This window comes from Teleopsis dalmanni, chromosome 1, assembly GCF_002237135.1.
Source record: "Teleopsis dalmanni isolate 2A chromosome 1, ASM223713v2, whole genome shotgun sequence".
Taxonomy (NCBI): Eukaryota; Metazoa; Arthropoda; class Insecta; order Diptera; family Diopsidae; genus Teleopsis; species Teleopsis dalmanni.
This window is the reverse complement of record NC_051846.1, coordinates 230,583,656-230,600,417: the sequence shown is the minus strand read 5'-3', so window position 1 is coordinate 230,600,417 and position 16,762 is coordinate 230,583,656. Positions and strand designations below refer to the sequence as shown.

General features: G+C 28.1%; 2 protein-coding genes across 2 annotated transcripts; one reads left to right on the top strand and one right to left on the bottom strand.

Moving 5' to 3' along the window:
* Positions 1–8,776: 8,776 nt before the first annotated feature.
* On the bottom strand, positions 8,777–11,741 carry LOC119672609 (COP9 signalosome complex subunit 3-like). The gene is made up of 10 exons (XM_038083708.1): positions 11,527–11,741; positions 11,281–11,435; positions 11,133–11,229; positions 10,807–11,051; positions 10,525–10,719; positions 10,277–10,456; positions 9,580–9,711; positions 9,328–9,510; positions 9,200–9,261; positions 8,777–9,133 (listed from the first exon to the last, which is right to left on the bottom strand). The coding sequence occupies exons 1-10, from the start codon at positions 11,579–11,581 to the stop codon at positions 9,118–9,120; spliced, it is 1,320 nt and encodes a 439-aa protein (XP_037939636.1). The 5' UTR covers positions 11,582–11,741; the 3' UTR covers positions 8,777–9,117.
* A 1,010-nt stretch (positions 11,742–12,751) lies between these two features.
* Positions 12,752–16,453, top strand: LOC119667638 (PR domain zinc finger protein 5-like). The gene is made up of 7 exons (XM_038076943.1): positions 12,752–13,422; positions 13,529–13,752; positions 13,819–14,111; positions 14,184–14,291; positions 15,895–16,090; positions 16,158–16,225; positions 16,424–16,453. Exons 1-7 carry the CDS (start codon positions 12,908–12,910, stop codon positions 16,451–16,453), a joined length of 1,434 nt encoding a protein of 477 aa, XP_037932871.1. The 5' UTR covers positions 12,752–12,907.
* The last annotated feature ends 309 nt before the right edge of the window (positions 16,454–16,762 follow it).

Here is a 16,762-nt window from a genome sequence, read left to right as displayed (position 1 = left end):
AGTTAAAGTCAATAACACGCAAAGAGTCAAATGTTTTAACACAAATGTTAAAATCTGATATTTACATTTTTAATATATCATGAATATTTAAATAAATTTAAAAAATGAATAAAATTCAAATGGGAGTAGTACTCGTAGCTACGATGAAATGCAATTATTTGATTTGCTTATTTACGTATTTCCTTAAAGAATGCATTTTATTTATATTTGAAATAAAAAGTTCAAATATCAGTAAAAAATATTTTCTTAAATAAAACCAAATTAAGCAAATAGAAATATATCAAAAAGAATAAAAGAATTCTTGAATCTTTCAGCTCTGTGGACCGTAGCCATATTGTGGATTAAGTTGGTGAGAGTTACAATTAGTTCTCAGATTGAAAAATGGTTTTTAACCGAAAAAAGTCCCTATTGGAGCGATATACCAGGTAACAGTTAGGCTAAAGAGTTGGTTCGTTCTTACAATTACGGTAAGCTATCCTTCCTCAAAAGGATAGCCGGTGGGATAATTAACGGGTCACCACGGATTGAATTATCACCTTAACAAAATGGGTTTGTCTTAATAGATAGATTGTCGACTCTGCTTAGAAACAGGCGAGACTTCCAGTCACATTTTCTGTGATTGTCTAGTATTGCTCTGGGCCACGACGAAATCATTGTGTAGAGAAGTACTTTCCTCTTCTGGCATTAGGAGGCCCTCAACGGCTGACATTTAAGCTTTCATTTGAAGGGCGGAATGTCTTTTGTTCGGTTAGGATCTGTAGCACCACAAAAGATTAGCTATGGCTGCAGTTCCCTGTCTATTTCTTATCTAATCTTATAATTACTTCTTAAACAAATTCAAATTTGAGATGAATATGTATTCATTTTTACCCGTTTTGTACGTTTAATTTTTATAATTTTATAAAATAGCCGTTTTTATAATTCGCTATATTATAATTCTCATTTAATTTAAGTTGTGTGTATTATTAAAAAGGTAGATATTCCCTACTCAACAACCACCAAGTTAACCAGCTACTTTGTTTTGTCCACCACAGCCTTATATACACAAGAATGTTTAATGGTGTTAGCATGCACCCATCGCAACAATCGTAAACTCAATTGAAATTCATTGAAATTAGAAAATTTTATGGGGAAAGATAAAAGTAAGATAAACGTTTCAAGTTCTTCGGCTTAAGAAATGAAGACAATACAATAAAATAATTTTCGCATAATAATATAGCCTTTGTGACTTTTATTTCGCTTTAGAAGAATACAATTATAACCCACAGAAAGCCGCTATATACTTCCTTGTTATTATAATACCTAATATATCAAACTTAAATACATCATAATTCAGAACATTGCTCTAACTGGACATAATCAGAACCGATTCAGATCAATTAAGAATATCAAATTTTATATTTTTATTTATTAAATAAATAAATAAAGTGCAGATGCTTCTGAAGATGTTCGGATATATTGTATATATCTTGTGAGGTAAAATTTAAAAAAAAAATTGACTTGAAAAATTGAGAACGACCTTAATTAATATTTAAAATAGTTGATAAACATAAAAAGTTGGCCTATATCAATAAATTGGTATTAATTATCAAAATCGGACATTTAACTATTCAACTCGTTAATGACATCAAACAAGTTGGAACTATTTTTTCCATAAAACATAATATATTTCCAATATTAACCGAGCTATGTCAATAAACCCCAGCTGGCGTAAATTAACGACTTCCTTATTTAATCGAAATCGTTTTATGGAGTATCTTACTTGCAACTTGCTATTATAGGACCTGAAAGTTTAAACTAAGTGCTATCAAAATGCCAACCATGGTTTTAACTAGTAAACAAAGTCGTTCAAAGGTTTTTAAAACAGCCCCACGATGTCAAAGTAAATGTTAAAACTACCCGTTTAGATACTATTTATTTAAATTTGGGTACTTATTCTAAGCAATTTATTGTTTCAATAATCTTCTACGTTTTCCCAACAGATCCTGCAAAAAGTAGCAATTATGCGATTTAGTTAGAAAGTAACATTGTGACCGCCTCAACCGTCAGCACAGATCTGATACTTTCGAAACAAAAAGTAAAAATAATCATTTCTTATTTACCAAATACTTTTCTCATAATCCTTTTTTCTAATACCATCAGTTTGTTTGCTTCGGTATTAATTAATCTCCACGTTCCACTCCTAAAAGTGACTACACGACGTATAAATGTTTTATATATAATAACCAAAAATAGAGACGAGTGGAGGAATGTCGTAAAAAAAGCTTAGGTCCTACATGGACTGTATAGCTATAAATGATTATCTGCTGTCTTGCGTCTGCGGATATCATACCAGATGTAAAAATTAACCTCCCGATTCACTTCGAAGTGAGTAGCTATTATTTTATTATTTTGAATTAACTTTCTATTAATTAATTCTATTAATTAACTATTCTAATTTTAATTTTCGTTTCTTCAAGCAGTCAAAAAAGAGAATATCTCTTTTTCTTGTTTAATTTAAGTAAATTTCTATTTTACCCAACTCTTATTAACTGTGGTTATTAGTAGAGCTCTGAAATTTATATATCACCCATTTGTTGATAGCTGTGCGCTGTTAGGCTCGTTTATATTATGAGAGACTCTGACTTCTGAATGCAGAGCATTTTTTAAAGTACATGGAAGAATCATGCGTGACACGTAAAACTCATGTGATATGCCCATCTTTATAAAACATATATCGGTAATGGATAAATTTGGAGAACTTAAATGTTTACAATTATAATGTTCTTTCGGTACGTATTAACTGCTTTATATGTATATGAATTATTGAAATAATTTATTTAAATTACAACGAATTATGTCGGAAACTTTTAATGTTAATTTATTAAATTATTGAATAGTAATATAGTAAAGATTATTTCAATTTTTTATTCAATTTGTAGCATTTATAAACGCATTTTCGATATAATGTATTTTTATTTCTTTAAATATTCCATAAGAAAAAATAACTAAAACAATAATTATTTAATTAGGTTATAATAAAATATGCTACGATCAGGAAAATTGTATAACACCGTGTAAGACACTTTAATTATTACGTTAAGAAGTAAATATATGTATAAATATCATTACACTACGAGACAAAAATTTATATACACATACATATACACAACGATTCAAATATAAAGAACTCACAGTTATTACAATTTGTGAGATTTGCTGCATAATAGTAATCTTCAAATGCAATACAATTTTCGTAATACAACAGTAGATATTCTAGATCTGCTAATTTTAATTGCATAAATAAATATAGCTACTGAACAAAACGTATCTACATAAATGCATATAGGGGTTAGATAAATCGTACGCTCACGTGGAGCGCAAATGATGCCACTATAATATGTAATAGATTGTTAATTGAAAATTGTTTTTACAAATAAAATAATTGCTATAAATCACTACAATCACTAAAGCAGTTAGAAGTTCCAATCCATATCTCAATTCAATGGTTTATTCACAAAGAAAAATTTACATTTTTAGCTAATATTTTTAGACATCTAGGTTTGTCTATATATGTCGTATATCTTTGAATGATATGTCGGCAAATTTATAAGTTAACTTGTTATGGATACCAGATTACAGGAAGAACTGTAGACCATATAGAAATTCCTATACTATAAATTTTAATAGATCTTAAGATCCTAAAATCTAGGAGCCACGCCGACACTTGTACTTGGTAGTAACTGAGTTCTGCACTTGCCACACTCGACCGGAGGTGTAAATCGTAAATCCGATACTAAGGGGGTCAGTGGCCCGCAGCTTCGACTATGCTGGCCTGCTGAGATCGTAGTGGCTGCAGTTAATACTCAAACTTACGCACGAAGAATGTTCAGGTATTTGTTTATCATTCATTTCGCGTGGAGTTGCATATTCACCATGTTTGCACGCTTTTCTTCATTTGGTACCGATGTTGATTGACGCCTTATATCAATACATATATTTTTAAACACCGTAGTGTTAAGCCTCCACGGCACAGAACATTACGTAAAATAACAGAGGCAACATGTCACGTCACATCAATGTAACCTAAACTAGTGAAATCCAGCTTTGACTGAAGTTAGTGTTCCTGTTTTCGAGCCAACACTGTAATAATACACATACATTTTTATGTATTCATTTGCTTAAATTTATATCTTAAGATTCGCTTATTAAATCCTTTTGTTTTGAGAAATTAATTTTTTTAAACATAAAATTCTTTACAATGATTTATATCATTATTGTATTATCTGTTCAGTTTATTAAGGTTTTTATTATTATACTTTATATAAGAAGTATATTTCCTTTCATTCATGGGTCTGAAAAAAAACGATCAATATTTTAGCAGACAAAAAATTAAAGATATTATTTCTATAAACTCTGAGCTGGAGATCAGTCAAAAATAATTTATGCTAATGGATAATCATATATTTCGAAGAATAATTAATATTATATGTATGTATTTTAAATATTTAAATATTAAATAATTTAAATTTCTAAGCAAAATATATTTTATAAATGATTAAAAATAGTTCTCTCTCTCCTCACTTACATTTATCGAAGATATAATGTATATATATTGTTTGACGAAATCATTTTAATTTATTTACAAAATCAACATTTCTACTTTACATAAGATCCATTCAAGCAATTAATATAAAAATATTACAAAAACGTTTATATATATATATAAACATTTATACCAAAAACAACAATATAAATGATAAGCTGCTAATTACCATTCTCAGCAAAAAATGTATATTTCAAGTTGTCGTATCGTTCGATTGTTTAAGAATAAAACAATAACAATCCATGATTCATCATAGATTGTGTAAATCAATAAAATAAATTGGCTTTCCATAATTTCTGACAATATTAAAAATTCTGAAAAAAAAATTTCAAAACATTATTAGTGGGTCTGATTTGGAACGATTCAAGGCAATCTTATCGAATAATGATTAAACTAAAAATATTTAAAAAATTACAAATATTAATAATTCTTTATGGCGTGATTTTTAAAGCCTTAAAATTATTTTTGTCTAATCAGTATTAAATTCTTTCAAAATAACATAAAAATTTATCGCTTTTATCAGAGAGAAAAAGTTAATAAACCTTATCTGAGTATTATTTTTTATCAAAATGTATCTACACATAAACGCCTAGGAAAATGTGATAATTAACTTGCGGTATGTACTCAATAGAGACGTCATCAAAATTTGCATATAACTAATTTATGTTAATTACTGATGAAAAATGATTATATGAAACAAAATTTATTAAATTGATCACTTTCAGATTTAATAAATTTAATATTCTGCTTAAACAATTTATGTAAACAAAAATACAAAAAATTTTAAATCTAAGTTTAAGGTTGAAGGGGTAAAAAGTTTAATTGTCAAAACCTTGTGTATGTCTTAAATAAAAAATCCCCAATGTGAAAATAAATAAATTAATGTCCAAAAGGCTACACCAATCCATCAAAAGAGATCATAATGCCAAATTAAAATATTATAAAAGTTCAAGTTTATTATCCAAGTGAAACTTACTAAAATGAGGTTATTTTTAAATTTAATTTAATAGAAATTATTATGGATATTACTCTAATTATTGCAATAATGAAGAAACACTAATGTAAATTACTCTTCACACGACAAACCAAAAACTTATAACGCTAAGAAGTCTTAAGTTTGTTGATCACACTGAGTTTTTGTTATTAAAGTTACTGCGATTACTAGTTAAGGCGAAGTATTTGAATAAGAGGGGATCAAGGTGTATGCATGCGTCTCAGAAAGCCTCTCTGCACAAATGTCATCCTCAACCTTTTCGTGGTGATCCCTGTTTTAAGCATATGAGGCAATGTCGACCGAGTGTTCAGCGGTATAACTATTTCACAGCAACTGGTTCTTGGGGGAAATACCAATTGCTACATGAAGACTGGGCCAGATTCGGAGGTCTGTGATCTAACAACCTTTATAGAAGGTAGCAAACATATCACCGAAATAGGGTGCTTTGGTCTAATCAGCCATTGTAATTGACATTCAAATGATTCGTCGTCTGGAAAGCATATGTGAATGACTAAGTTCTTGAATTGTGATTATAAGACTAAGAATAAGAAGATCTGATAAAAATTTTTGTCCTACACCACTATGTATGTCCACATTATACATATTAAAAACATCACCGCAACACCAGACACATGTGCATCATCAACAACAGACACATATGCATCTTCCACAATTTAAAAGGATTAACCATTTAATAGCAACTTTCTTTAATAGCAATTAACTTAAATCTTCTTAGCGTAAGAAAACTTCAGATTGCCGTGTGAACAGCTTGTTTAGCAAAAAAGGTTGTAGAATAGTTTGAACACAATAAAGACTTATATAAAACTGTATATTTGAAGAGCAGTTAATTTTTGCCGTATGAAGTACGTTCAACGTCCGCAATTGCAGGTTATTACTTGATAAGTCGACACACTACTAAATTGGATACCACACGTAGAGACTTCTGTAGAAGCTGTCAGAATTTGTCCAAGAAGAAGAATCGATGGAATGTATAATGTGTCACTATTTAGCTCTTTCCACACAAAGAGTTAACTACTTAGAAGATTTCTATTTCGAAACAGTCTAACAGTCTGAGCAATAAAAATTTATGTAGACCTTGTGAACAATAATTGGAATCGAAAAAGACTTTCATACAAATTCATTATTATTTTAAAATTCCATTAATCAAGTCAGAATTCGAAAGAATATTTATTTAAAAATCATTATTATCATTAATAATTACATTCTATTACTATCTATAATAATCCGGTGTGAATCGGATATTTCTATATACTGTTAATGTCATACTTTTAAATATTTATAATAAACTCGTGGATTCTTGATCTTTCTCTTACCCTCGACCTATCTTATTTACGAATAAACTGGTGAAGATTAAGTTTTGAAATGTAACGGCTAAAAAACAATGAATAGCTCCATTTACTGTCTGGTGTGATCGTAGCTGAAAGTACTGGATTTCATTGAACATACTCCAAATCTAACATTGAAATTGAACATTTAATATATTAGAAAATATTTAAGCTACTCGAAAATATACGAGCTGTCTGATAAGTTGATCTGTACCTGCGCGAAATCCTTGAGTATATGCATACTCAAAAATCATAATGCTTGAAGTTTTGAACTGCTAAATAATGACTTTATTTGTTTGATCTATTTTATTTTATAAGAAAGCATTTTATTTTAACAGGAAATCTTACGAAAATGATTAGATTCATACTTCATATAAATATAAATGAAGATTTATTCCATGGTAACTATACTTTGAATTCTATTCTGTTCTCACAGTCAATTTGTCAATAGATCATAAAAATAATGGAAGGTACGTTCAATTGTAAAAAAGTTTTTATTTTTTCATACAATTTTTCATTAAATTGAAAAATTGGTAATCATTCATGCTTCACCAATATTTATTCTATATATTTATTTTGAAATTATGTTGAAAATATCACATAGTTCATTAAGAAAGACCATAGTAATAAATTACAGTTACAGTTAAATTAACCAAAGTCGCATTACTTTGATGAGTGTGACCGTCATCTCCACACCATTCCCCTTTATAACCGCGGCTTTCATACTCTAGTCACAAAATTTATCGCTAGTCTCACCTGAGCATATGAGCTTTAACCCCACCACCTTCACGATCACCCAATCACCTTAATTTACGCCCCTGCTTTCTGGCTTAGATTAACCTAGCTCGTTAGATATTAAGCCTATATGTTCACATCTTTCTCCTCTGACCACTAGAAAGAAGTTTCCTCAATGCTGTGAAAATCTTCTTCATTCATTCCTAAGAGGTGGTTTCAAGTCTCACACTGTGACTTTCAATGTTTTCCAACTATAGCAAAAAAAACAATCGAAAAAAATTCGAGTTTATAACTATACAATAACTATAGTACAATCCATATTCCATCCAATCATTTCTTTTGAACTGAGCACCATTGGAGTTTACAACAGACTAAGTTGTATTAGAGTTCGTGGATTAATACCATTGGAGTTTACAACAGACTAAGTTGTATTAGAGTTCGTGGATTAATACTGGTAACATGTCAAAGTAATGTATGATAAAAATTTTATATAGGAAATAATCGCTAAATTATTACCAATTTAATAATTTGATTATTATTATGCCAACAAAGTTATACGAACTAAATCACGTAATGAAACATATATAAATCCCACAAACAATATTTATATCCAAAAAGTAAACTCTTCTATTTACTAAGTTGCATCGGCACCCTATTTTAATTATATATATATAAAGGGATATATGGTAAAAACATTTAACAAAAATAATTTTAATTTATATAATTGGATTTTTGTTTTTGACTGATCATATAACTGTTCTTAATAGTGCCAAAAATTCTTCACGAACGCCGTTTTGGGTTTCTATAATTCAAATATTGTTTTATTTCATTTACTTAAAAATATATATTCAAAGCTTTATTAAACAATTATTTTATTAGTATTTAAATTAACGTTCTAGTTGTTAAGTAGTTTCGGTTATTATAGCATTTTTATAACATTTAAATGATTACTGCTTTTATTCGCTTTACATTAACTAATTTTTAGTAATAAATTCGAATCCTAACTCTACAAAAATTTAAAAAATCAATTATTTCGTTTATTCAAAAATAAAAAACTAATTGATTTTAAATGTTTGCATATGATTAGTTTTTTTTAATGAAAACAATTATTAATTAAAAGTAGAACGGAAATTTATTAATTTTTTTCTCTTCTAAATATGAAATAAATATTTGTAATTTTTGTGTGTTCATAAAAAATGTAGATATCAACAGCAATAAGCCAACAGCTTCAGTGCCAGCAGCAGAAGCATTTAAAACATATGATTTTAACTTCTTAAAAAAAAACATAATATGTAATTATATTAATAACTTTTAATCGGCAAGGAATTGCTGTTGACAAATTTTCTGTTAAACAAAGTAGAAATGCATTTTATTATGAAGCAAACGAATGAGTTTCCGCATGTCTTTGTTTTATTTGTATTATCGATTACAGTCGAACTAAAATTTTTATGGTATCATCAATCAGTAGGATCACTAAAACACAACAAAAAAAAAAGTTAAAACATAAATATTTAGTTAATGATTTTAATTTATATTTACCTTGAAAAAGGCTTTGCAGGCTGTGAATCATCATCTTGAATAGTAATAAATTTCTTAAGATACTAAAAACGAAAACAAATAAATATTTTAATTACAAAATTTAATATAAAAAATTAAGTTTGAATTACCAATGGATTTAATTCAATTTCTTCTTCCATTTCGGTAATTTTGTTTAGTAATCTATTGGTGTGAGCAATATCTTGTTGTATTTTAAGGAACATATCTTCTGAATTGTATTTTTCAGAGTCCTCTCTAAACTCCACCATACCTTCTTTTTGATCAATAAGCGCAAAAATTTCACCAGCACTAATCTATAAATAAATTCAAAAATTAAATATTGTTTTTAGTGAAATGCTATCTATTCTCAATTATAGATTTACCATTTTAACTAGGAATTTTTCTGCTTCAGCTGCTGACGGCAGTTGAACTCGGTTGGCTATGTCTGTTAGTGATACTGTTAAAAATGTTTTAGTTAAACGCTTGATGTTTTGTTTGTATAAGGATTCAGCAACCTGAGTAAATAAATTAGAATTGTTTAATAATTTGTATTATGTTAACAAATACTTTACGCTAACTACTACAACATATATTTTATATATGATATTAACTACTATATTTAAGTAACAATAAAATTTAACAGTGATCTTAAACGTTAAAATTAAAATAAAAACAACTAATAATAAAAGCGAAAATTCGACATATGATGCCGTCCATAGTAGGAAGTTCTTAGCTTATAATAATTTTATAACACATTTAACATATTAAAATATGTTATTTAATATATAATTATATAGTAATGAATTTTAATAACAAAATTTTTTATTTTTAAATAATTGAATCAGAGCCAGTTCAAGAGCCAACTATATCAAAGCCATACTTGACTTATATTATTCTAACATATATTGAAGATATATTCAGATTCACACATAAGAATAAATTATTAAATTAAAATTTAATTATTAAATCAAAACTATACGTTATTTTTAAAATATATTTAACGCTATAAACAAAAATATTAAAATACCTCTACTGCCGTTTTAATGTAAAATATCCTAATAAGTTAATAATTGTATTTACCTGCTGAACTAAGCCCATATTTTTATCACGTACAAATGTTTCACTAGATTTACTTATGACACTCCTAAATTCGTCCATGTACGTTGTACCGTATGCCACAACTAACTCATGATAAGCTGGACTGAGTGGTTTTAAATAGCGCCCAACAACTTGTGTTGCATATTTTGGTATTTGCAATAACTAAAAAAATTAATTACATTAAATAATTTAAAAAAATACATAAATTTCAATATTTAAATTATACATACACATCCGTTCACAATTAATGAAACCAATATAAATTTTTTGTACGCTTCCAGCATAATGTGCGACATAGCCAAGGCAGGAGTCGATATGCACACTTCGAAGAAGTATAAGGCGCGTTCATATCTTTTAATGGCAGTGTAAATCATGCCACCGTAATAATAATAAAGCAAAAAATATTTTGAATCCAAATTTGTATCCTATTAAATAAAATAAAACAAAAATAAAATCATGATGTTAATAATTATTTAGTAAAATTATATAAATGCATATCTTATAATACATACTGTTGCAGTGGATGCTCTAGTCTCTAAACCGGTGGATATAGTGGCTATGTCGATGTCTAAGAATGTAACCGCACACGTCATACTCTTTGCTTTTAAACTTAGTTGACAAAGATCAGCATGTACAGGTGTCAACTGAGTTTCCGACATGCGGATTTTCTTAATAGCTTTCGCTAAATATTGAACACCTTGCAAACAAAATTGTTTATCAACAACAAAATTTGTAAATTGATGGCATAAGTCATAAACTGAAATATCGCAATGAAAATAGTTAAATAATATATCACATTATTAAAAATTTATAATTAATATTTGCTTGATTAACTTACACGCGTGCACTGCATATCTCACTTGTGTCACATTACATTCAGTAACAAAATCTTTAAATAACAAAACTAAAGTTGATGCATCCACATTAGAGTTTTGCTAGAAATGTATTATGTAGTTTATATTATTAATGGATATTTTTGTTATTACCGATACACTATTAAATTTTGCAATCACGACATAGAGCACACCAAGCGAATGTTCTTGACTGTCCAGCGTTTCCAATACATTGTCTAGGATACTCCAGTTCTTCGTTAGCAACTCAACTGTGTCATTTAAATAATCCGCAAGCTCACGATATTTTTCTATAAAACAAAAAGGCATGTTATTAATAATAATCAAATAGCCGGGACGCGCCTGTCTAGTCGGTGTTTAGAATGTTTCCCCTCCACTTACCGGCAGAACTTAATTTCCTAACATTGGTAACATAATTTTCTAAAGCGCTGGCCATTGCTTCGCTATGCGGAAATACTTGCTTAAATTTTCGCTTCGACAATTTTGGTAATAATCATATAATTTACAGGGAACACAAATATTTTACTGACACTTCGTGCTGACAGATTCTCATTCGAAATGCGAAATTAAACGATACTCGAAATTTTGACATTTGAAGTTTCGCGTTGCCAACGCTTAAAAATTTAATTTATAATTAGTAAATGATGAACTTTTATGATTTAGCATTTATCTCTCATGCATTTATAACAAAAAAAGAGCTTTTCTATTTGCATTTATATTACTGTTGCTGGTTGTTCTTGTAGTTATATATACCAAAAATTATAATTGCAATATAATGTCATTATGAATGTTCCTAAATTTTTAGAGCTATTACGCAAGTGGGCAGTCTCCAGGTTCGCAACAACAATTTACTTTGCGAAACAACAAAATAGATTTGGTTAGTGTAGAATTAACAGAAATCTTTACATTTCTGTTAAGGCATGGAAGAACAGAATATGCATTTGATAGTTATTGCTTTAAGGGATTTCAATTGCTCACCGATCAGTTTTCCTTAAAATTTATGAATGATAACAGACATGTTTTACATAACTAACGCAATGCAAAAACAAATAATGTATGTTATATTGAAGCAAATCCATACAGAGTTCTTAGCATGCGTACGAAGGTAGTTAGAGACGAAAAATAGTTGTTTGATACTGTGTGAACGGAAAAACACCATCAACACGTCTTTATTCTAATTACACATTTACTAAATGATTTCGTATGCGTAGGTAAGTGAGGAAATATTTTTAAAGTTAATGCATAATCTTTGCTTTTGTATATATGTTTGTGAAATATATGTTTGTAGATCATCATATAAAATCATATAATATAGATTGATCATATAAAATTTATAATAAGTTTTTTTAAATAATAACTAAAAATTTTAGCACAAAACTTATTAATAATTTATTTAGTGTGTTTATTTGTTTATATTTAACAATCCAGGTTTTCATAATAATATTAGCAATGTATTAAAATATGTAACAATTGTTTAAATGAAAATCCGAAACGATAACGCTAAATCAATTTTATTTTTATATATAATAAATAAATTTTTTTGCTATCCATTATGACAGAGCCTTTAACAAAATTTGCAAATAACAGATGTTTCCCAACTGTTTTTTGCCAATCCGCTATTTATCAACTAGTTTTGATAAGCACTGAAAATATTTATTAAATAATTACGTTAATAAGTTTAATTTAAAATGCCTCAGCACATTTTTATTAATAGCTGAAGAGCTGTGTCATAATGCTTTGAAATAAATTTGGAATTTTTAAAATGGACGCCATAAACAAATATGATTCGGATGGCGTCATAGAATATTGCCCAGAGGATTTTATAGAATGTGAAATAGAGGAAGAAGTGCCTGTAATTAAAACGGAACATTCTAGGTTTGCTGAAACGTTTCAGTGTTCTAAATGTCCATATCAAGATAGCTCGTTGGATCAAGTACGTACTCATTACTATGTTGTACACGAAGGTTGGCCTTTGGTTACATTGGCACAAGAAGAAGAAGAAACTGATACAAATATTGTGTTTGTATGCAGTTTATGTTTTCGTCAGTACAGTTTAGAAGAGGATTTACGTGGACATATGATAGAATATCATAAATGTGTTCCTATTGAGGAAACTGATGGCAAAACTGTCGATGTGGCTGAGATAGTTGATAAGCAGATATCAGAGTTCAAAGAGTTGTTGGACACACATAAGACAATACCACAAATTGAACAGGAAGTGCGTCCAATGGCATTCAAAGATTTTCGCTTATTTTTACGTGTGAATTTGAAAATACGGTAATTTCGTATTTATTTTATGAAATGATATAATTTACTAATATAGTCGGTAATATTTTATTTGTGTTAATCATAAAATTTAATTAATTCTTATATTTTCTTTCAGTTGTACATTTACGACACCTTGTATGTTTAAATTTGAAAATTTGGCACGTTTAGAGACACATCTCAAGTGTCATGCAGATAACTTAAGCCAAAAATTCAAATGTTTGGAGTGCGGTCTAGAAATACTCAATTGGCGTCGTTGTTCCGCACATTTATGGAAAGTACATCAAATCGATGTTGACTTGTTACAATGTCCGTCATGCGAGTTTAGAGCACCTGCCTCCGGTAAGTTTAAAAACAACTAAATTATTAAATAAAGTTGATTTTAATATTAATTTGTATTTTTAAAAGTGCTTGTTTGGCGTCATATGCGTGTACACAGAAAGTGGCGTTCACGTGTGATTCGTTCATTGCGTGCAGTAAAAGAGAAGCGTTTGCAGAATGTTGAGAAATTGCCGGAAGTGAAACCAATTACACCGCCAAATAAAAACAAATATTATTCTGAAAAAATATGTGAAATTTGCAACAGAAAGTTTGTGAATGGAAAGACGCTATCAAAACACGTCAAAACAGTGCATAATAAAATAAAACCCTTTATTTGCAATGTATGCGGTAAGAAGACTGCAAGGAAAGCTAGTTTAATTGTAAGTTAGTTTAATTTAGTATTAGTTTTTGTATTTAATTATATATTAATTTAATAATGAGTTTATATACAGATTCATATGCGACAACACACAGGTGAAAAGCCACTGCAATGTAAAACTTGCAAATTTTCGTCACGCGATCCAAGCGTTTTGCATAAACATCAACTACGCCATGAAAAGGTATTTATTTTATTTAATAATGAGTTTTTAATTATCCATACAGAATTGAATTATATGTTAATACTGCTTATAAGCTTATATTTATATGAATATATACCTAAAGTAAATTAAATTCAATGTAATAAAATAGTTAACTTAAAGGTTATATAAAACTTGTAGTAGCAGTAAAAGGTTTTCTCTTACAAAAATAAGGTTTTTTGAGATTGTACAATTTGTTAAACTTATTAACTTAATTAAGCATTTTAAAACTAATATTAATTACTTACAGAGGACACTCAAAAGATCTAGCATTATTCAAATCAAGCTCCTTTAGAAAGCGTTAATTTTGCTTTACCAAAATTAACGCCAAAAACGCTAGATCAAAGTTTTAAAACTCTATTTAAAAGTTTATGGACAATGGTTTTGGAACTTATTTTAATCAAATTCTTTTGATGGTTTCAATCGCATTCCTAGATTTTATTTTATCAGAATGTTTCTTCTTTTCCTCGTCAATGATATAGAAATAAATTAAAATTAAATTGCACAAATTAATGTCTTTCTGCAAAATATCCATATGACCCATCTTTAGCAGTGTCTATACGTTGAAATTTGAAATCATGAAAAATGCTTAGGTGTTGATAATTTTTTAAAATCTCTAGATACCAGTAAATAACTACCTGCTATATCGGTCATAGACTACAAAATTATACTACTATGGACTACAAAGTTAGATTCCAAGAACGGTCGAGTCTACGTCCCGGAGCCACTCGTCACCTACGACGACCAAGTACCATTCAACACCTCCCAAAGGGACTCCACAAGCAGGTCTCAGCGGGTTAAAACAACAACAACAATTATTTTTATATGTGCCAACCATTACTTAATTTCTAACAACAATAGACTTAACTTCTAACAACATTTAGTCCGACTTAAAGCAATTTAAACATGTTATTTCAATTTATCGTAACGACCTGATAAAAATAAAAGCAGTATATTTCTAAATTAGTAATAGTTTAAGAATAGTTTATAGAGATCTCTCTATAGTTTTCTTCAATTTTTTAAGTTCTCTTCATATTCTTATTTTGCAATCTATATCTTATGTCAAAAAAAAATCAAATGTAAACAATCTGCAGATCAAAAGCATATTAAAAATAAATTGCTTTATCTTCAAATACCAATTTTTAGTCTTTGGATTTCCTTTTAAAAGAGCAACCAATATATATTAAAAAATTATTATAAAAAAGTAAAATAATTATTTCGCTAACACAATTATGAACTTCATATTTTATTATTTAGGTATCATACTTGCTCACGGTGTTGCAAATAGTGACTGCAATAAAGTAAAAAAATAATTAAAAATTAATACGATTAAATTAATATAAAGTATCTGAAATTCATATATTCAGATGTGTGAAATATAATTATGTATAAATTACAAATGCATTTTTACAATTTTTTTGCGACAGAATTGGAAGTTTCAAAGATAGATAATTTATAACATGAAATGCTTATATTTATATTATTATAATAATAATAGTTATATTAAGTTTATGAAATACTTTCACATAATATAAAATTACAATTAATAATATATATTATATTAATAACTTTCCATATATTACAGGTGGGCAAATTTAAATGCAATTTATGTGATTACTCCTGCATACAAACCAATTCTTATAAACGGCATATACGTACTAATCATCCTGAGGTTTATAAGAGAATTGCTTGCGATATTTGCAATTTTGTGACAATAACTGAACAAAAATTGCTTGCCCATAAGGAAGATCATAAAAAAGGCTTAATTGTAAATTACGAAGGTTAGAATATAAACGAAATTTTATAATTATATTAAAATTATTTAATAAAAAAAATTATTTCTTAAAGATTCAATGGACGCAACACGTAACAATTGCTTTAAAAATCCCGGAAAATTGCATGACAAAACTAATGAAGTAAGTGTGTATTTTATAATTCTTTTAAAGTGAAAAAATAATGTTTATGTTTATTCTGTTAACAAATTATATCAATTTATATTCAATACATATTATTTATTATACATATATCAATTATTAAAAAATTAATAATAATATATATATTATTAATTATATGTAAATTATTTATTATATATGAACTCTGTCAACCATTATTAGATCATATTAAGAGAACAAACAGCTATATAAAAATTGTTTTGAAGTTATCTGTTGGCACCTTTTATGAGTTTTAAATATTATCTTTTTAAATTAGTACTCTGGTATGCTTTTATGTGAGCCTCATTCTTTGTCTCTTTTTTTCTTGTCTCGATGGCAAATCTTAAATCTTATTTTTCAATAATTTAAATTTATTTATATGAACATAACAGTAACACTTATTTTTTGAAACAGCATTTCTGGTTGCTTCCATATTTGCTTCCATATTGAAACGAAAACGTTGATATAAATATACTATGTAGATAACTTTGATACGGTTTACTATAATATTATTCTTATTTG

What these genes read in the sequence shown, in the direction of transcription:
- LOC119672609 (XM_038083708.1), bottom strand. Translation starts at nt 11,581, where the DNA reads ATGGCCAGCGCTTTAGAAAATTATGTTACCAATGTTAGGAAATTAAGT. An exon ending in TAGGAAATTAAGTTCTGCCG is followed by an intron (nt 11,436 to 11,526) that starts GTAAGTGGAGGG and finishes TTTGTTTTATAG; the next exon opens with AAAAATATCGTGAGCTTGCG. An exon ending in AAAAATTCCTAGTTAAAATG is followed by an intron (nt 9,511 to 9,579) that starts GTAAATCTATAA and finishes ATTTATTTATAG; the next exon opens with ATTAGTGCTGGTGAAATTTT.
- LOC119667638 (XM_038076943.1), top strand. Translation starts at nt 12,908, where the DNA reads ATGGACGCCATAAACAAATATGATTCGGATGGCGTCATAGAATATTGC. An exon ending in CGTGTGAATTTGAAAATACG is followed by an intron (nt 13,423 to 13,528) that starts GTAATTTCGTAT and finishes ATTTTCTTTCAG; the next exon opens with TTGTACATTTACGACACCTT. An exon ending in CAAGGAAAGCTAGTTTAATT is followed by an intron (nt 14,112 to 14,183) that starts GTAAGTTAGTTT and finishes GTTTATATACAG; the next exon opens with ATTCATATGCGACAACACAC.